We start from the raw sequence: 21,414 nt of genomic DNA on the forward strand, positions 1-21,414 counted from the left end.
CAGGCAATAGGAATCAGAGGAAAAAACTCTAAGTGAAAGATTTCCCAGGAAGCCAGTGTCATTAGAACCGTCTAAGGATACACCTTCTGATGCCATGAGGCAAACTCCCCGAGGGAGGTCCCGCAGAATGGGGGTTCTTGGTCCTTGGACCCAGACGTGGGGACCACCCACCCTGCACCCACAGTGACGGCGGGCGTCTCCCCAGAACCTTCTGCGCTGCAGTCAGTGTAGCTTACATTCTGTCTGCACGGAACTTAGAATAGGAAGAGTGAAGGAAAACATAGACTTCCTGGGGAAATGCAGCTGACCAACCAGATAGAAACCACTCATGGATCAGGTTTTCAGTTTTCAAAGTTATAAAAACCCCCCAGTTTTTTAAAAAAACCCTTTTCTTTCTTTCCTTTTAGAAATATATACTTTTTTTTGGCCACGCTGCACAGGATGCAGGATCTCAGCTCCCTGGCCAGGGATCGAACCCATGCCCCCTGCAGTGGAAGCACGGAGCCCTAACCACTGGACCGCCAGGAAGTCCCCAAACCACTTTTTCTTAAGCCATTTTACTGGCCGTGGACAGAGAGGCGTTGTCTTTGAGGTGCTAGGTTTCAATCCCACCACAGGAAGCCTTCCAGAGAGGTCTTCCTTGACCCCTTCCTCGCGTGAGCCACTCCCTTCTCAGTGCTTACAACCAATTTTGAAATTCTCCTTTCCTGAGGTTTTTCTGATTTTCTCAAAAGCAATCTCTCTTTACTCCCTTATCCTTTCGCTCATCACCAGCACCCTGACACCCAAGTCAACGCTGTGATATACGAGACAAAACACTCCCAGTTAGAGGCTGGGGCTCAGTATCCCGAGTTCACTGATGTCCAAGCAGAGACGGACGAGCTCCGGGCCCACCAACGTCACGGAGGAGCCCTTACCTGAGGATGGTAGACGCTCAGAGACTTCACTTTGTGCAAAGGTAATAACACCTTCAATAAGAAAATCTTGTGCTCTTCTTTCAGTGGTAAGGCAAATCCATTAATTATACTGTGAAAACAGAATTTATCCAAAGTTTGAATATTTACAAGTTCCAGATTGAAAAACATAATCTTTCTGTTTTTCTTTCAGTTTTTGTTTTCAGCATGAAAACCAGCAAGCCAACCATGTGTGCCGGAAAGAAGGAGGGAGGAGAGTAGCAGAAATTAAAAGATCATTAAACACCTTCAGGGAAGCACAGTCACTTTTATCTTGTAACTACAGGACAATTTAAAAATTCTGAGTGTACAGGCAGCTACCCAGAAGAGCAGGGGTCTCTGGGGGCAAAACCTCCTTCCTTAGGCAGGGCATGAAGACCGGGTAGTAGCTCGGGTGGAACACCGGCACCTTCCTCCGGCCTTCACCATCTTCAGGAATTCACACTTTCCCAGAGAGACCCTGCCTCACGCGAGTGCTGGCAGAACAGGGTCTGAGTGTGCAAACTGGCGTTGTTTCAAAATCAACGAGAAAGCTGTCCCCTTCCGCAAGGAAAGGGGGTCCCCTGCTCTCAACCTCCAAGCTGAAGCTTTTGTTTGTGACATCAAGTATTTTATCTATTTGGCATTATAACGCGGTATAAGTTCCTGCGAGCTGTCGAAGCAGTTCAAGCGATTTCTAAATTGGTCCCTCCTTCATGAGCCTGGGGCACATGGGAGCTGCAGGCAGGGTTAACCTGAAGTGGCCTCCAGGATGGTGTGTGCGTTCAAATGAGGGAACAAGAGAGGACCTCTGAGGCCCTTGCGTGCGGTGTGGCAGGCTCTCTGGACACTTTACTCAGTTCACCCCAGCCCTGCAACAACCTCAGACGTGAATATGAGTATATTGCCATTTTATACACAAGGAAACGGGAGGCGAGAGTGGTTAAGTAAGGCCGGACAGCTAGTAAGGGCACCGACTCAAGCACTCACTACACTCTGCTGGGAGAGAGAATCCCAGGAATATGTCAGTGTAGAGTTCTCCACGAGGACCGTCATTTGTTTTACATTATATCTGAAACAGCGAGGAGAGTTGTTTTCAGAAGGGCTGGACCATAGATCTACCAGATGACAACAGTGTTCCTTTGAAAAGCTTACTGTGTTCAGATAGTTCTGGGAATCGCTAGATGAAGCACGAGTACAGCTTCTCCCCTGCAGGACTCCTCAAAACCTTTAGCTGCTAACATACACTGAATCCCCAAGTAAGGTGCTGCGGAAGAAGCACTTCCGAGCTTATTCAGCCGTGGAACCCTGAGGAACTCTGTCTGGGAATCAGTGAGTTAGGAGGTCTGACAGAAAACCTATAGGTCATTGATTAAAAAAAAAGGTAGCAAGCAAGAACTCTACCTGGATTAAGACGATGAAATTTTGAAATGTTAATTATTTTATAAGTATACATATGAAAAATTTATAAAATCAAAGCGACACGTTAGCATTTACTCGATACCCCAAATGTATAATAAATGACCTATTTTTCTTCTAAGTGTCAAATATAAACCTTCTTAATGTAACTATTTTTAACACTGCTCTTGAGGAAATAATTGAAATTGTGTTCCCATAGCGATGCTCCTGAGGTACATGAAACAGAATCTACGTGTGGAACCATAGGGATGGGAGAGGTTTGTCATTTAGTGTCATTCAGTTCTGATCCAAGAGCTCACCAGCCCCGGCCATTAAGTGAGGCTTCTTTACGTCCTTTTAGAGAACGGTTTAAATTGCCTTGCCTTGGGGAGGGGGCTGTGGAATGCAATGAACTGGATCATTTCGGCATAAATCCCATCTAAGGCCTTTCGCTACCGACAACAAAGAGACAACTTACCTTCCCAGTATTTCCAGTAATTCTGCTATGCCATTGTGATGCTCTGTTTCATAAATAAATCTAGAAAAAGCAATTTGTCATTTAGAATTAGACACTGAAATAATGGCTGGAAAAGACTAAAATCCTCTGAATACGAAAACAATGCTTTTAGGAAGAAAACCACGTAGCCAGGCAACAATAAGCAAATCTATTTGTGAAAACCGTTCCGGGGGCTCTGCTAAGTGTTACCAGAGAGACTCCGCAAAGCCTGGACATGCAGACACTTGGAGGGCAGAGGGCATGGGCTTGCTCAAATGTCTCCCTAACGTTTCATTTTGAAAGTTTCAGACATAAAGTGAAAAGATGTTTACAGTGATCACCTGTATTTCAACCACCCAGATTTGACAGCGAACAACTTGCTGTTTGCTTTATCACACATACATCTCTATCCATCGCTTAATCCATTTTATTTTTTGCTGCATTTCAGCCTAAGTTGACATCTTACTCAATTTAAAGCCTCCAATATTTAGCACAGTCTCTGCAAAGGGTACAAGTTACTTCCTCACCACTGGGGTCGTCTCCCCTACTTCCTCACTGACACGTCACACTTTCCCTGTGCTGCTTCAAGTGCCGTCTTCTGAAACACCCATCTGAGTAGCCCGACTCACCTGCCCCAAGAAAGCACTCCCTGGGGCCCCCGCGCACGCTCCCTGGGGCTCCCAGCAGCTCCTGCACCCTGTGCCAGCCTGAGGATGGGGACGACGACTTATCGTTACCGTGTCGCCCCTGGTGCTATAGGGCCGAGCCTGGTATCTGACCGGTGCTTGAAACACGACTGCTGAATAAACTGGGCCCAGGGAGAGGGAACAGGGACAGGAAGCAGGAAAGCATCTTCTCTCTCCAAGGACTCCTCAGAAACAAGCTGCTCCTGCCCCACAGCCTGGCGCACCTGGAGTCAGGCTAAACCAACACACAGAGAATTCCGCCTGAAGCGAGAGGTGTCTGGGGTCTGAGAAAGGTTCCTGCCTATCAGACAAAAACTACTAGTTTAGAGCCAGCTCTAGGCCGAAAATAAGTGTTTGTGATGATTAAAATTTTTCACTGTCCCTGTTTGAAACAAACGGAAGAGTGACCTTAAGGTCCAGAACAGGTCAAACGCCCACAACGTGTGACGTACTCCTGAGGAGCGGGTCTAACGTCTCTGGTTTTTGACAGATCTTTCAAAGGGGGGGCACGGAGCGAGGAGAGAGCCCGTTTGGCTAGAACAAAGGTGGGCGACGGGCGGGCAAGGCAGGCACACGGAGGCTCAGACACCAGCTTAGACAGATTGGAGTTGAGACCACAGGGACCGGGGTCAGAACCAGTGAGCAGCAAAACACAGTGACACGGAAACAAATGCGGCCACAGCACGGAGCCGAGGCGGGAAAGTACCCGTGATGGACCCCGGCAGCCCGGCTGGTCAGATCAAGGGCAGCAGGGGACAGGCTGCGCTGCGCGTGGGGCACCCGTGTCAGCCTCAGACACGTCGGCCCCGCCACTGCCCCTGCCCTGAGGTGGGAAGCCGGCCTCATGGGAGCCCCAGCCTCCCTGGGCATCTCCACGGGGAGGTGCTTTAGTTTGTTTGTGAAACTCCACCTGAGGCTCCCTTCACTTCACCTGTTTTATTTGAAATACTTAAAACAGTTTAGATGTACAAAGTAATAGTGCAACCACCCAACTTCAGTCCCTCTTCCTCTGTTTACACCTGGAGGGCTGTGCAGGCAGCAGGTGGGCGAGGCTCCTGAAGCCTGGGTGCTCGGCATGTGGAGGTGGCCGAGCCCCTGGGCACCACTTGTGATCTGTCTCCAGCAGTACTAACATTTAAATAAGGGCAGCCTTTAGCCAAAAGCCATTTTGTTTTCCTAGATCAACATTGCTATATTCTCATCGGTAAATTCTTCATTCCCGACTATTTTGTAGATTTGGAGTAGGTACAGGAAAGAGAATGTAAGTGTAGCTCCCCTTCTTTCTTTTCCAGAGGGGAACAAGAAAGTGGGGTGCAAAACAGGAGGGAAGCCCTAAGGGCCCATGCAGAGCAGGCTACAGTATGCCTCCCTCTTTCAGCCAAAAGGAACTAGGACTCTCCCCAAACTGAGCTGGAACCTGCCTGTGAAGGACAGTCTCGCCATCTATTCCTCTCCCTCCTGGAGGATGTGTTCTGTGCCGCACACGCAGAGGTGGAAGTCACTCCCCCTTGAAGCTGGGCTGTCCTCAATTCCCTAAGTGGCTCTGACCGGTACAAAGGGACGAGGCCGGGGCGCACCAGGCCCCGGCCAAGCCCTGAGGAGCACGGGCAGCCACTGCAGAACTCGGTCCCGGGGCTGCCCGCTCACGTTCACGGAGCCCCGCCCGGGCAGGTCACAGAATGAGAGCAATGGCAAACGCTGATTTAAGCTCCCAAGCCGCGGGGGTTTGTTCGGCAGCGAGAGAACTGAAGCCCGGGCTCCACCTGCCACCCAACCTTCAGGCTCCACTGTGTGCCAAGCAGGCAGGATCCCTCACCCAGAGCTGCGCTTAACGCACCTGTGAAGATGCTGACTGGAGTGAGAACCCACAGAAGTAAGTAGGAACCTCACACTAACACTTCCAGGAAGGTCAACCAAACACGCCTGAAATACTGTCTAACCAGCCGCAGCTACACCCCGTGGGACGCAGATGAGCGGAATACAGCTCTCGAGATCATCTGCAATTTTTCTCACATGGAATGAGGAGGGGGCGGTGCTGAAGGTGGAGAGTCAGGCCGGCTGTGGGATCCACAGGACCTGCTTCCTCCTGATCGGACGCATCAGGAATGGTTTTTACAGAAAAGACTCCCGAAAACAAAACGAGGACACCACACACTCCAGCACTGAGTGCTCAGCGAGAGTCGAGCTGCACTCCGTAACTTCTGAACAACAGCCTAGTTAGGTAGTTCAGTTACTAAGTCGGGGTTCCTTAAGGTATGAATGAGGCAGGCACTGACTGGTGACTCTGCACAGAACCTATGTGAGCAGGGAAGAAACCTTCAGGCAGAGCTTCCATTTTAGCCTAAAAGACTGGAACTGAAATCCTACCTGTCTGCTGTTGATTAAATAGTGTATGCTACGTTTTGATAGATAAGTACGTCGGCCAAGGAACAGTCTTGTTAAAAAGGAAACACGACATCAAGAAATACAAAATAGGAATATAACATTTAGGAAACACGATGCCACCACCTAAGCCGGTGTGTCCAGCCTGGGCTCCATCATATAAACGGGCTGTGGGGAGCTTGGAGGGAGTCTGAAGGGAAGCCACATGCAAGCTGGAGGTTCCGACACCCAAAGGCCACATCACGTGCGAAGATAAGGAGGGCGCTGGACCTCGCGACCGCAGGCAGGCAGGGCGAGGGACAGCAGGGGCTGGCCGCCCGTCACCGCCAGGACTCCTCACTGCCTGCGGCATCCTGGAGTGCGGGGCACGTGGGGTAAGCTGTCCCCTAAAAACTCATGGAGTCAACTGCTCGTGCAGTGAGCATTCCAGGGACAGAGAAGAAACCACACTGACGGTTTCATCCATCAACGTTCACCTGGAGCCCCCAGAAGCCAGGTAGGAAGCTGGGGCTGGGGCTGTGAGATAAGCGCTGGCTCGATGCCTGCCCTCCCAGGAGGCCGGACCGTCCGCCAAGCTGCGAGCCTCCCTGGCGCAGGGATGTCTCCGGAAGCCTGGGCGGGTGAGGAGAAGGGCTGGTGGAAGGGAACGTGAGAACGTTCCAGGAGGATCAGGCGAGGCTGCGAGGCCCTGGTGTGGAAGGAGCCCGGAGCCTGAGGGGCACCCGAGGGCTCGCCCAGGACCTACACCCGCTTGTCCAAGGAGCGTGTTGGCATAGGAGCCGGCAGATGGAGGGGCGCTAAGACTCTGCGACTCAGAGGGGTGGCGACAGGGAGGCTGTGTGAGGGGTCACGGGGTCAGGCTGAACACTGAGCTGGACTGTCAGAACATTCCTCCAGGAGCCCTGGGGCAGGGTCCTCCCCACTGAAACAGAGCCAGGCCTCTGTGGTCCTGCAGGCCTGGGGAGGCTGCGACCGCTGAACACCGCGCTGCCTCAGCCACTGCTTCCAGCAGTGCACGGCAGGAGTCTCCAAAGGTTCCCCACTTCACTCCTCACTCCTTCCCTCTTTCACTGAGACTCAGCGGGGACGAACGAGCACCACACAGGTGCGAGGAAACCGCTGGCTCTGGAGGGAGCGATTCATCCACACAGAAGGAACCACGTTCAGGGTGACCGGGCCTAACGGTAAAAGCCGGAACAAACACCGGGTGTGTGTGTGGGGGGGGCGGGCGGAAGGAGGGAAGCAGGCACAGAGGGAAGGCGGCCCTGCCCAGCGCAGAGGCGGAGGTATAGATGGGGCCCACCTGCCAACGACGAGCCCGCTGCTCAGGAACGGCCGCTCCTGCTGCCCAGCCACTTTGCTACAGCCAACGACGAGGTGGGACATCGAGTGTGAACAGGAGCGTCACATGCAAAAGGGAAATGTCACCCCCACACTGACTTACCTATAAAATATATTATTTATCTGTTTTCTGATGTAAGCTCTTAAGCCTAAGAATTTTCCATAGATTCGGTGAAGGGTAGTTTTAAGAAAATCTCTCTCGCGAGGATCTTCACTGTCAAAGAGCTCTAAAAGCTTCAAGAAGAAAAAGACACTCAGTGATGCGGTATTCTCTCTAACGGTGGATTACAGCGTTTGTAGTTTCAGCTAACTTGCACCTTACCTGCAATACAAACTTCTGATCAATATATTTCTTCGCTATATTAGGTTGGAAATCTGGAGACTCTAAAAATCTTAAGAAAAATTCATAAACAAGCTAGGAGGAAAGAAAAACCACAGTGAGTCAAATAACACGGGATTTTATTAAATGGAGATTAAAAATACACCATGAGTTGAATCTTTGTCTGCAAGTATCAGCCTTAAAAAAAAGGGCACATGTCTGAAGGATTTATGTCAAATCACTTGGCTTAATTATAACGGGTGATGGTAACTGTTTCAGTTATTAGCTAAGAACCACAGACTACATCCTTAAATGGCATTTCCACAAATGATTTCCATGGCTGTTGTCACCAATGCTCAGAGACTACAGTGCACAGCAGCCATAAGCCGGGCTGTGACCAAATCCCAGGTGGGGTTTGCAGCCTGTCACCTCCAAGTGTCCCAGCAGAAAGCCAGGTGGACAGGAAGCTGGGAGTGTTAGGTGAGCAGGTCACAGACACAGTCACCCGGGGCCGGGACGTTCCTCCCCCTTCACGAATGGTTACACATGACACTGTGGGAGGGGACGTTCTGCTACCGAGATGGCCTTTCCTGTCTGTTCTCCATCGAGCTCCTTCCCAGGTTTTTCACCTCCCCATCTCCCCTCCTTCAGCTGACCCAGACCTCCCGATCTAGCTCGGGGCAGGGGAGCATGCGCCCTGCCCAATCGATCTTTCTCCTTAAAAACGTGTTAGAAAAAAGGCGTCAGCCAAGCAGATGGGCCTCGGGGCGCACAGCGGGCACACACACTGAGGAATGTTCACATAAGACCTCCGCCCTCAATCCCACGGTCACTGGCACTGAAAATACACTGGCAATTCTGTCACTTTGTAGTTTCTGCCGAGCGTCCAAACAAAGAGCCATTAAATGTTCTCTCTTTTGCTAAAATACTTCTCTCACGCGTACAGGTCTGCAGGGTCTATGACACCGAAGTGCAGAGGCCCATCTGCGACCAGCTGGAGAGGCCCAGGCCCAGGGCTCCTGCTTCGGAGAACCCCCCGACCCCACGCTGACCCCCGCCCTTCTGTGTCTGGTGCACCCCCAGAATCCAGTACCTGCAGGTGAGGCCAGGCTGCTTCTAACGTTGGCTCGTCTTCCTCTGGGTCAAATTCTGCTCCCGTAGGGTTGGAGGAAGGTGGTAATGTTCGAAACATGTTAACTGCAAACTAAAATCCACATATCCTATAATTATAACCAGGACATTAAAAATATTTACAGAGAACATTTAAAACAATCTTAAGGAATTCTAATGATAACTGCTTCCAATGGTTATCTGGCTCGTCCTTATTCTCAAAATTCGGAAGTGGTGTGGGTCCTGAGAGCCTGGGTCAAAGCCACAGCTAGACCCACGGCCGTGGACAGCCAGCCACCAAGGTTCCTGCCTGACCTTTCAGATAACCAGTGCCAACAGATGCTGATGGGCAGGGATGACACCTAAGGCCTTTGTTATATCCAGTAAGTGCAGAGCAAGGAGAAAAGTTCAAAGCGCTAGTAAGAAAAGGGTGAGATTACGAAAGAAACAGCAGAGATCAAAGAAGTGAAAACGGTGAGAAAATGGCAGAGGCCGCTTCACACCGGAGGTCATGAACAGCTTCCCTGCCAAAGTCCTCTGCAGTGACAGTGATGAGAGTGGCAAGTCAAGACAGAGTAACTCCCAGGTGGGTGGCTAGAGGATCGTTTCCAGGGAAAGGGCCGCAATGTTAGCAAGGAGAGGAGTCATCATGTCATGGGACAGCCTGGTCCGTGTGCCCAGGGACTGGACGGGACACACAAAGTCTGGACGATTCCCTTGCATGCCTCATGGCCCTCTGCTCTGCTCTCCACCCTGTACTGTCCCTCACCACTCTCCCACACCCCAGGCTCCAGTCAATCTCCATTTCATAAAAATCAGCGTGTTTTATTTACAACAGATGTTTTCTACACAAAATCCACAATTCTTTGGGGCACAGGTACATTTTACTGCCTGTATGGTTAATATGAATAAAGCACAACATATATTGACAGGTTCCTGATATCAATGTAGAAGTCTAGTTTTTCACTATCACCAACTTATAACCTATGTTTCTTTCGGAGTCAGTTTAAATATGTTACCTCACCGAATCTCTGAACACGCCATATGCCGGTTACAGAGCTCGACTCTAGTGATCAAAAAAAGCCCTCCGTCCTTCCAAGCCCAGAAGCACAGAATCAAAACACCTGACCCACAAGATAGAATCCGACTCCACTACAACAGCGAGGGTCTCTACGGAGGGTTCAGAGCAAACCTGGCTGTTCGGATAACAGTGTTGTAAAGACCAAGCTAAAACTCCACGGCACCCGTTTTGTTTTATCCTGTCTTCCTGCAACACCATTTTCCATGAAGAAAAACACACACTCCCCAAGTCCTGGGCTCTAGAAGCGCCGAGCATCAAATGTTTGCTCTCTGCGTCGTGCGAGAGGAGCAGACGCAGACAGTCCAGGAATGGGAGCAACAGAGAATGGCTGGAACGAGTAACTAAAAGCCAGAAACAAGGAATGAAAGAAATCTTTTAATAGAAATATGAGTAATGCTCCTCTGACGTAAGTAAAGAGAGGAGGAGGAGGTCTGGAACCGGTGAATGGGGTGTGTGCACACGGCCCAGCAAGAGGCCTCCCAAACCACAGTGACCGGTGAACACAGGCTGGGACAGATGTTGTCCGGTAGAAGGGGCGCGTCCTCCACCGCTGGTCCCCAGGCCCCCCGATCCCAAAGCCCACAGAACAGAAGAAGGGGACACTGGGAGCCCAGCCACCGTCTCCTCCGGGCCTGCGGCGTGGGGATGGGGGCAGCAGAACCAGCCCTGTCACCCCTGGCTGTGGAGTGCGGAGAGGACAGGGTCAGAAAGGAGCCCAAGGCCTCTGTGGGGTGTGGCACTCCTAGGGGGGCGCAGCACTCCTGGGGGGGCTACCCAATCCTCTCCCTCAAAGCCAGTGATCGGGGGCTCCAAGAGTCACCCAGAGACCAGGGTGGGGACGGTGGATCCAGGCCGCGTCCCCGGGGGCAGAGGTGTCTGTGGGCACCGCCGTGCTGCCTCTCTGGGAGACTTGCCCGAGTGCCCGTGACATCGTGGCACAGGGCACTTAGAGGGGAGCACACACACGGGCCACCTCGGAGGCTGCACGTGAGGGCCGCAGGGGTCAGGGGGGAGACAGCAGTGGTCAGCTCGCCCGGGCAGGGGCTGGAGGCTGGGGCACAAAGGGGGACGGCTGCCCCTCAGGGAGGGTCTTTCAGGAAGCCCAACGCTCTCCAGAGCACAGATGCCCCCTGGGAGGGGCCGCCGCCCGGGCAGAGGCCAGGCTGCCGCAGGACATCAGGCACAGGCGCTGTGGCCCTCGGCCCCTCCTCTGCCGCTTTAGGTCCCTCGCCGGCCAGGCTGCCCAAGGGGAAGGTGGGGACAGATGAGGTTCTGAGTTGGGGATTGAAGCGATAAACTAGGTGCGACAGCTGGAACCAGAGGGGCAGGGAAGGGAGATATAACAGATTGTGATTAAAGGCGATAGCTGAAAAAAATAAAACGTACCCGTGTGACACCTTAGAGTACCCATTATTCAACCAGACAGCAATCTGAGTGTCACTGTGTTGGCGTTTAGTAACTGTGGTCACATCTAGATCAGCTGACTTTAAGTAAAGGAGAACGTGGGTGGGCCTCAACCAATCAGTTGAAAAGTCTTCTAAGAGCAAAACTGGTTTCCCTGAGGAAGAAGTAATTCCACTGTGGATGGCCGCGTCTGAGCCTGCCTCACGGAGTTCAGATTTGCCCCGTCTGACTCCACAAGGCATAAGACAGTTCCTCAAAAATCCACCCACCCGCCCACCCATCCAGCCACCCATCCATCCCTCTTTCTGTCTCTCTCTGTCTGTCTCCATCCTGCTGGTTCTGTTTCTCTGGAAGGACTCTGACTGATCCACCCGGTCAGCTGAGATTCCTGAGTGACCTGCTGTAGTACAGCTAATGATTCCGCCTAAAGTTGAAGTCCCACTGCACAGTGTTCAGTCAGCTACAGCCCGTCCGCAACACCTACACATTCACCGAATCCCAGGTGCTGAGTCAGGGGCCTGCAAGGGGCCATAGACCAACTTGCTTTGAATGCAAAAGTCCCCTTTTCATGTCCTGGGAGGATGACCACCCTCGAACCAGGCAGTTTTATTACTGGCCAACTCTAATGGATAAAAAGTTCTATCTTTCACACAACAACAAAAACCTCACACTGTAATTTCTACCCTCTTTTCCTACCACATTAATTTAATGCTCACCTCTAGAGAAGGCTAAAGATACTAAAAGCTAATATGTAGATTAGAGAGCAGAAGGCAAAAATCAGGCCACCTTGAGCTGTCCATGGGTTTCTAACCCTCCACCTTTTCTTAGCACAGCAGCTTCAGGGGTCAAGTTAGTGGAGTGCCATGGTGTTGACATCTGCACGCTGTCTGCACGCGTGGAGCGTAGTCTGAGAGCCACAGAAGGCGATCGTTGTCAGCATCACGCCATGGAAACCAGAGGGAATCTGTTTCTACCGTAGGTCTAGAAGTCTTAGATCTGATGCAGACTGCGCAGATCCGTCACCACCTCTCGGCTGAGACACACCGATTCGGAGTGCACCGTGATCCCTGGACACAGAGCTAGAATCAGCTCTTGCACAGAGAGAGGCAGTGTGGCCTCAGGGCACAGCCTCACCAGGCCCTCTTCTCACTCAGACCAGGACCCGAGACTGAGAAGCCTGCTCAAGCTTTGGTTTCCTCACCTGTTGAAAGAGGGTAAAGCCTCTCTTTGCACTGGGCGCATGGGAAACAGACACGTCACACGCGTGCACGTATGTGGCCCGTGCAGCCCCGCGTGTGGTGTGGACTGACCGTGGTGGTAGGAAGCCCCTGCTTTTACAGCTTTCTTGACATTTTCTACTTTCAGTATTTAAATGATCCTGCAGATGTTCTTCTCCCAGTTGCTAAATTTATTGAATAAACGCAAACCAAAATTGCTCAAGAAGTGTTTATGCAAAGTTCTCACAATTCAATAACACGCAGCCTTTCTATACCTGTAATATTCATCACCAGTGGGCGAAGTAATAAAATATTCACGCTGTGACACAACTGCAGTACAGTGGAACATATGAAGGTTTAAGACAGGAAGGGATATGCTCCAAAAAGAAACACTGATAATCTAATTTCAGAGACAGCAAGGAAAGAAAGGTTGATTATTCAGTTCTCTGTTTAAATGTGTTTTTTTTGTTTTGTTTTTTTTTTGGCGGTACGTGGGCCTCTCACTGTTGTGGCCTCTCCCGTTGCGGAGCACAGGCTCCGGATATGCAGGCTCAGCGGCCATGGCTCACGGGCCCAGCCGCTCCACGGCATGTGGGATGTTCCCGGCCCGGGGCACGAACCCGTGTCCCTTGCATCGGCAGGCGGACTCTCAACCACTGTGCCACCAGGGAAGCCCCAGTTCTCTGTTTAAAACCACAAAGGTTTTCTTTTTGGGGGGTGGGTGGGGCCGTGTTGGGTCTTCGTTGCTGTGCGCGGGCTTTCTCTAGTTGCGGCGAGTGGGGTCTCCTCTTCATTGCGGTGAGCGGGCTTCTCATTGCAGTGGCTCCTCTTGTTGCAGAGCACAGGCTCTAGGCGCGCAGGCTTCAGTAGTTGCAACATGAGGGTTCAGTAGTTGCGGCTTGTGGGCTCTAGAGCGCAGGTTCAGTAATGGTGGCACACGGGCTTAGCTGCTCCGCGGCATGTGGGATCTTCCCAGACCAGGGATTGAAACTGTGCCCCCTGCACTGGCAGGCAGATTCTTAACCACTGTGCCACCAGGGACGCCCCAAGGGATTTCTACTATGCTTTTGATTTTGTTTTATTCATGTGATAGGGTTTATAAAGGTGAGTCCACCAAAGGCCAAATTACAGCTCTTCCTCCTATAACAGGAATGCCAGGTTCTGAGGGTCATATTGCTAAGAGATACATTTTGGAGGTGGGGAGGTAGGGAGTCCTTCCACATTATATTTTAAATAGAAAGCCGTCATTTGGTTGCAAATGATATAACTGGAAAAACCAGCAGAGACAACAGTCAGACCATCACAGCTGGGCCACCCATACAAAAACCCAAAACCCCAACCTAACAGCAACATCTTCTCCACCAACAACAGGCAACGAGGAAACATAACCGATAGGAGGACCCCAGGCACTAGGCCACAAAAATGACCAAGGGCCTAGGGACTCACAACCCCCTCGTAACCCAGTTACAAGGCTTCAATGAGAGCATGAAAACCCTAAGAAAGGCACTGAAGGATACCCGAACGAATGAGGACCCTTCCCTTCTCCAGTGTGAGATGACATTGCATCACAAAGATGTCACTTCTCCACAAAGCAATTTATACTTTAAAAGCAATCTTACATATAACTCTAACTCGTTTTTTACGTGGATGGTAAAAATCCTAGTAGCAATCTTAAAGGGAAGAACTGTCCCCTTCCTCACTTGTAGAATTAGTTCAATCTGGTTTCACAGCAGAATTCAGGTATCATCCTGGGGAATGTTCGCTTGACGATTCACTCACTGCTGACCCTCCATCACCTGCCGTAGCGCCCGGCAACTAGTAGATCCTCAAAGACCTGCTGAGAGCAAGCGGATCCTTGGGGAAAAGCACCTATCAGTCACCTTATTAACTGCAACACCAAGTAATTACCTAAAAACTTCCCGATTAAACCTTAGCTCTCAGCTGCAGTGTACTTTCGTCAGGGGAGCCTCCCCCGACCCAAGGCCCAGTTGGGTCCCTGATTTCAAGCTCTTCTATCATCCTGCCCCTTTCCTTTGCGATCTTTGTCTCAAATATAACCGGATGGTCGGGTAATTCTTGGCCTAATGTCTTCCCTCCTGGTACCACCTCCCAAGGTCCATGGTACCGCCTGGCACAGAGCAAGCACTCGCACGAGAGGTGAGTGAAGCTGGCTCTCCTCCTCCACGAATCCACACCGCCACTTTCTCTAAGGCAAGAGCTGCTTTCAAAGAATGCAGCTTTACCTCCAAATAGATGCCCGAAGAAAAGAACTACAAGCTAAACCCTTACTTTGAACAGCCTGCTATTTTTACAATCACTAAAATATGCTCTCAATCAAAGTTAAAGATCTAGAAATAAATACCTACAAATCTTTGTAGAATACTTAATAAAGGAAATTTACTCTCAAGTTTTCAACAGTGGACTTTTAAATTTTATGACCATTTCACAACTAAGTGTATAACAGCATCTTCTTCAAATGAAAATATGCTAGTCATTTATAATTATGCATAGGAGTTTATTTTTTACTTTTATTTGTGAGTTTAAGAATAGAAAATTTACCTGCAAAAGATAACCACTCATCTGTAATACTTATAATTCAATTGGTGCTATTTAAACACAACATTGGAACTGCAAGTTTTTCTTAAGTTGTTTACTCTGGTCCAAAGGTGAGTTTTACATAAGGCTTCTGAATGATTTATTCCCTAATATCTTGTTATGAAAAACCTCAAGGCAAAACAGTTGAATTTTATAGTGACTAACGATATAGCCACCAACTAGACTTTACCATCAACGTTCTTCCCTGGTGGTCCGGTGGTTAAGACTCTGTGCTCCCAATGCAGGGAGCCCGGGTTAGATCCCTGGTCAGGGAATTAGATCCTGCATGCCGCAACTAAAAGATACCACACGCTGCAACTAAGACCCGGCACAGCCAAATAAGTATAAAAAATAAAATAAAATTTAAAAAACAAAACAAAACAACACATTCTGCATTCTACACGATAGAAATGAACTGAAAAGGGAAGGGAAGCTTCAGAGCTAAAGTACTTATTTCCTAGTCATATATGTAGACCCAACTGTTTTCTTGCTGTGGGCCCCCCACCACTGACCAGATGCATACAGTTACAAAATTATAAATTATGCAAATAACCTTCGGTTAGTATGTTTTTTAGAATCGTTGTTGGATCACCTGTGTGGATGGAATTAAGTACTGATCGAGTATCTATTATAAACGAAGCAGAGACTTATACTTCTAGACAAGACAGAGTAACAGGAATGGGATTTGCCCTACTTCCTGAAACAACCAAAAAACCCAAGGAAAAACACATGGAATTCTGGTTTGCAAGACATGGATTTCAGATAGTGCAAGACAGAGAGAGATTTCTGAGAGATGGGGAACAAATGTCCCGCTTTCTCCTTTGATAGAATTTCCAAGTTGCAGCACAGGGAGAAAGAACCCGGGTGAAGTCCAGCAGACACAGGTGGTTAGAATCTGCAAGGCAAAGTCCCAGAGAGAAGAGAGCTGCACAGAGAGAACTCCAGAGATTGCAGAGGTCCTCCTGAACTATTCAGAAGTGGACTGAATAGCCCACTGGGGTGAGAAAACTACTGGAGGCTGCAAAAAGAACCACCTGAAAAGACCAGAGAGACCCAGTATTCACCCAGGGCCGGAGCAGTTCCTGTTCCCATCAACGAGACTGGAAAAATCCATTAATTCACAGAGGACTGGGCTCATAATCAGAAGGGTCTTGTCTCAGTCGTGGGGGATAATTAGCCATAGAGTGATCATGACTATAGTCCTTCCTAACACATCTTAAAAGCAAGAACCAAAAGGATCAAACTGTTTGCAAGTAACTGCATCCCAAACAAATCCCCAGATATTACTAGAAACATATCAGTACGCAGTACTCATCAAGGCAAAACCCACATGGTCAGACGTCCAATAAAAAAATGACCAGACACGCAAAGCAGCATGAAAAATGTCATTTATAACAAGAAGGAAAACCAATCAACTGAACTGGCCTGGAATTGACACAATTCTATCTGTAGAATTAACAGATAAGGCTAAGATAGTATTCTAGGTGTTCAAAAAGTTAGGTGGAGACATGAAGATATGGAAAAGACATAAACTACATGAGATGAAGACTACAATGTGAGAAGAAAAATTTATGGAGGGAAATTAACAAAAGCTGAGACATTGCAGAAAAGGTTACTGAACTTGAAGACAGCAAAGGGAATCACCAAACGAAATACACAAAGAAAAAAAAGACTTTAGAAAAAAAGAGCATAAGTCAGCTGTGGAACAACTCTATGAGGCCTAAGACACATTTCACTGGAACCTCTAAAGGACAAGGTGTGGGAGACAGAAAAAAATATTTGAAGAGATAAAAGGGCCAAATACTTCCCTAAATTTCATAAAAACTATCAATGAACTCCAAAGACAAGAAAAAGAAGGAAACTACACCAAGGCACATCATAATCAAGTTGCTTGCTTAAAAAGAACAACAGAAAAAATCTTAAAAAGTAGCCAGAGGAGAAAAAGATACATTATGTCCAGAGGAACAGAGATAGGAATGGCAGCAGATTGCTTACCAGAAATAATGCAAGCGAGAAGAGAGTGGAGCAAAATTTTTAAAGGATTAAACTTTGACCTGTTGTTCTATACCCACCAGAGGTATTGTGGGTTCAGCTCCAGACCACTGCCATAAAGTGAATGTCAGAAAAAAGTTAGTCACACAAAGTTTTTGATTTCCCAGTGCTTATAAAAGTTATATTTAAACTATACTGTAGTCTATTAAGTGTGCAGTAGCATTATGTCCAAAAAAAAAAGTGCATACCCTAGTTAAAAAAATACTTTATTGCTAAAAAATGCTAACCATTATCTGAGCCTTCAGAGAGTCAATCTTTTGCTGTTGGAGGGTTTGAAATATTTTGAGGATTACCAAAATGTGACACAGAGACAGGAAGTGAGCAAATGATTTTGGAAAAACAGTGCCAACAGACTGGCTTGATGCAGGGTTGCCACAAACCTTTAATTTGTGAAAAACACAAAATGTGCGAAGTGCAGTAAAGTGAAGCGTAATAAAATGAGGTATGCCTGCGTATCTGCCAAAGTCAAGGGCAATCCTTCGACAGATGAATGGATAAAGATGAACACATATAGACAATGGAATATTACTCAGCCATAAACAGAAACGAAATTGAGCTATTTGTAGTGAGGTGGATGGACCTAGAGTCTGTCACACAGAGTGAACTAAGTCATAAAGAGAAAAACAAATACCGTATGCTAACACACATATATGGAAACTAAAAAAAAAAAAAAAAAAAAAAAAAGTGGTACTGATGAACCTAGCTGCAGGGCAGGGATAAAGAGGTAGACATAGAGAATGGACTTGAGGACATGGGGTGGGAGGGGGAAGCTGGGACGAAGTAAGAGTAGCATCAGCATACATACACTACCGAATGTAAAATAGGTGGCTGGTGGGAAGCAGCCTTATAGCACAGGGAGATCGGCTCGGTGCTTTGTGATGACCTAGAGGGGTGGGATAGGGAGGGTGGAAGGGAGGCTCAAGAGGGAGGGGATATGGGGACGCGTGTATGCATATGGCTGATTCACTTTGTTGTGCAACAGAAACTAACACAGTGTTGTGCAGCAATTATACACCAATAAAAATCTGTTAAAAAAAAAATCAAAGGCAAAAGAAAGACTTTTCCAGATGAACAAATGCTAAAAGAATGAATCACCGGTAGATCTGTGCTACAAGAGAAATCAAAGAAAGTCCTTCAAGCAGAAGGAAAGTGATATCAGATGGATATCGAATGAAGAACACTGAAAATGATAACTATCTGGTTAAGTATAAAAGAGTTTAAAAAATTATTTAAATCTCTTTAAAATAGAACTGTTTTCTAAAAATAATATACGGTGGGGTTTATAACATATGAAGAAGTAAAATGACAATAGCAGGAAGACTCGTGGAGAAGAAATAGAAGTACACTGCTGTAAACTGATATTTACATGGTGTGTTGTCACTTGAAGGCTGACTGTGACAAGTTAAAGATGCATTCTAGAAAAGCTAAATAATTGAGATCAAACAATAAAGAGTGATAGTCAAAAAGCCAACAAAAGAAACTGTAATTATAAAAGTATTCAATTGATCCAAAAGAAAACAGAAAAAGAGGAAAAGGGAACAAAAAACAGATGGGATAAACAGAGAAAAAATACAGCAAGATGGTAGATTTAAACCCAACATCAGTACTTAACAATGCAAGTTAATGGTTTGAGTACCTCAACCAAAAGGCAGAGATTGTTTGATTAAGGAACAAGACTTGGGCTTCCCTGGTGGCACAGTGCTTGAGAGTCTGCCTGCCAACGCAGGGGATGCGGGTTCGTGCCCCAGTCCGGGAAGATCCCACATGCCACGGAGCGGCTCGTCTTGTGAGCCATGGCCACTGAGCCTGCGAGTCCGGAGCCTGTGCTCCGCAATGGGAGAGGCCACAACAGTGAGAGGCCCACGTACCGCAAAAAAAAAAAAAAAAAAAGGAGCAAGACTCAACTATATGCTGTCTACAATAAGCCCACTTTAAATATAAAGATACGAATTGGTCAAAAATAAAAGGAAGGAAAATTATACACATTAGCACTAGTCAAGAGAGCGCTGGAGTGGCTATATTAATAGCATACAAAGCACGTTTTGGAGAAAATAATATTACCAATGATAAAAGGATCATTTTATAGTTACAAAGGAGTCAATTCAACTAATAATACTAATATTTATGCACTGAATAATATGAAGCACCTTATACAACTGCAAGAAACAATTAGAGATAGAAAATAAAAAACCCCAATTACAGTAGCACCCAAAAATAAAAGACTTACTTATGAGTCTAAAAACATACATAGGGGATCTACATGTTGAAAACTATAAACAAAGATGATCAAAATGGGGATATATACTGTGTTCACGGATTGAAAGGTTCAATATTGTTAAGACAGCAATTCTCTCCAAATGTATATATTCAATACAATTCCAATTAAAACCCCTGAAGGCTATTTTGTAGATAACGACAAGCTGATTCTAAAATTTATTTGGAAAGATAAAATAACTAGAAAAGCCAAACAATTTGAAAAAGAATAAAAAGGTTGGAACGTTCATATTACTTGATCTCAACATTTACTATAAAGTGACAATAATGAAGACGGTATGGCATAAGCAAGAGGATCCCTAGATCAATGGAACAGAATACAGAGTCCAGAAACAGACTCACGAATATGGTGAATTAATTTTTGATTAAGGTGGAAAGGCAATTCAATGGAGTATGGTTAGTCTTTTCAACAAATGGTTTTCAACAAACACTTGGACATCCATAGGCCAAGAAACGAAACTGACAAAATGGATCATAGATTTAAATGTAAAACTAGAAAATCTTGAGGAGAAAATTTTTTTGAGTTTGGGCTAGGCAAAGACTTCTTATATATGACACCAAAAGCACTAGCCATGAAGGAAACAAATGAAAAATTAGACTTCATCGAAATGAAAAACTCTGTAAAAGACACTGTTAAAGTAAAAAGACAAGGCACACACTGAAATATTTGCAAATCACTTATCTGTCAAAGCATTTGTATCCAGAATATGTAAACAAGGCTCAAACTCAATAAGAAAACAACCCAATTAAAAAACAGGCCAATGATCTGAACAGACACTTCCCCAAGGAAGATACACAAACGAACACAGGAAGAAATGCTCGGCATCATTAATCAAGGAAATGCAAGTTAAAGTCAAAATGAGATAAAAGGACTCAAGACACCAAACGTTGACAAGGATTGGAGCAACTAGAACTATCGCACGTGGCTGGCGGGAGTGCAAAAAATGGCACATCTACTTTGGAAAACAGTCTGGCAGTTTCTTAGAAAGTTAAATGAATACTTAATCATACGACCCAGCAATCCCACGCCTATGTGCTCGCCCAAGTCAAAAAAAAAACAAACAAAAATCTATGTCCAAAACTTGTACATGAATATTTATAGCAGTGTTACTGCTAAAAACTGGAAACAATTCAAATATTCCTCAACTGGGGAGTGGACAAATCATGATACCTCTATATAATGAGATACTACTGAGAAAAAGGAACAAACCACTAATACATCAACAACATGGAGGAATATCAAACAGATTATGCTAAGTTAAAGAAGCTAGACTCAAAAGGCTACACACTCTCTGAGTCCATTTATATGACATTCTGGAAGAGGCAAAATGACAGAGCTAGAGGACGGATTAGTGGTAGCCAGAGATAATGGATAAGGGGAAGGTCTGAGTTCAAAGGAGTAGCAGGAAGAACTTTTCTGGAGGGTCATAAAACTGTTTTATATCGACTGTGGCGGCGGTGGTTACATGACTACACGTATTTATCAAATCTCAAGAGAACTCCTCACTAAAAACGTAATCTTGCCGAATGTAAATTTAAAAATAATTTAAAACGTTACAGAAAGATAGTAAATATTTTCTAGGCTCTAAGTTCTCAAACCTTCTTGATTCACAATGCCCTTAATATCTTAGTAATTTCTTCACTGTGCCCCTAGACCAACAGAAATACCTATCAATTTAGGAGCTTAAAAAACCCCAGCTTTAGTGAGGTATAACCTTACTGTATGTAAAGTGTACAGTTCGAAACATTTAACATTTACATAAATCTGTGAAACCATTACACAATCAAGACGATAAATATACCCATCATCCCCAAAAGTTTCTTAGTAACCTTTTTTTTTTTTTTTTAGGCCACACCGTGTAGCATACGGGACCTTAGTTCCCCAACCAGAGATTGAACCTGTGCCCCCTGCATTGGGAGTGTGCAGTCTTAACCACTGGACCACCGGGGAAGATCGCTTACTAGCCTTTTGGAAAAAAAAGTACATATAAATTAAGTTGGTGGCGGTTGGAGGTGGGGGTGGGTTTAGGTAGAATTGGCGAGGGGTGGAGTACGGAAAAAGATTAACTTTTTTTTCTCTATTTATTTCACTTATTTAAAATAAGCACACACTTAATAAAAACATCA

The 21,414-nt window shown here is 46.9% G+C and overlaps 1 protein-coding gene across 7 annotated transcripts in view; it reads right to left on the reverse strand.

Annotated features, from left to right (window-relative positions):
* The window catches only part of PPP2R5C (protein phosphatase 2 regulatory subunit B'gamma), a 132,604-nt gene that overhangs the window by 24,346 nt on the left and 86,844 nt on the right, over positions 1-21,414 (reverse strand). For all 7 annotated transcript variants that reach the window (XM_060003912.2, XM_060003908.1, XM_060003909.1 and 4 more), the window contains 5 exons: positions 8,648-8,758; positions 7,558-7,650; positions 7,339-7,469; positions 2,809-2,868; positions 918-1,026 (listed from right to left, as the gene is read on the reverse strand). In XM_060003912.2, coding sequence (XP_059859895.2) covers positions 918-1,026; positions 2,809-2,868; positions 7,339-7,469; positions 7,558-7,650; positions 8,648-8,758 — 504 coding nt within the window. The remainder of the gene's footprint in view (positions 1-917; positions 1,027-2,808; positions 2,869-7,338; positions 7,470-7,557; positions 7,651-8,647; positions 8,759-21,414) is intronic.

This window comes from Delphinus delphis, chromosome 2 (genome assembly GCF_949987515.2).
Source record: "Delphinus delphis chromosome 2, mDelDel1.2, whole genome shotgun sequence".
In the NCBI taxonomy this organism is placed as follows: Eukaryota; Metazoa; Chordata; class Mammalia; order Artiodactyla; family Delphinidae; genus Delphinus; species Delphinus delphis.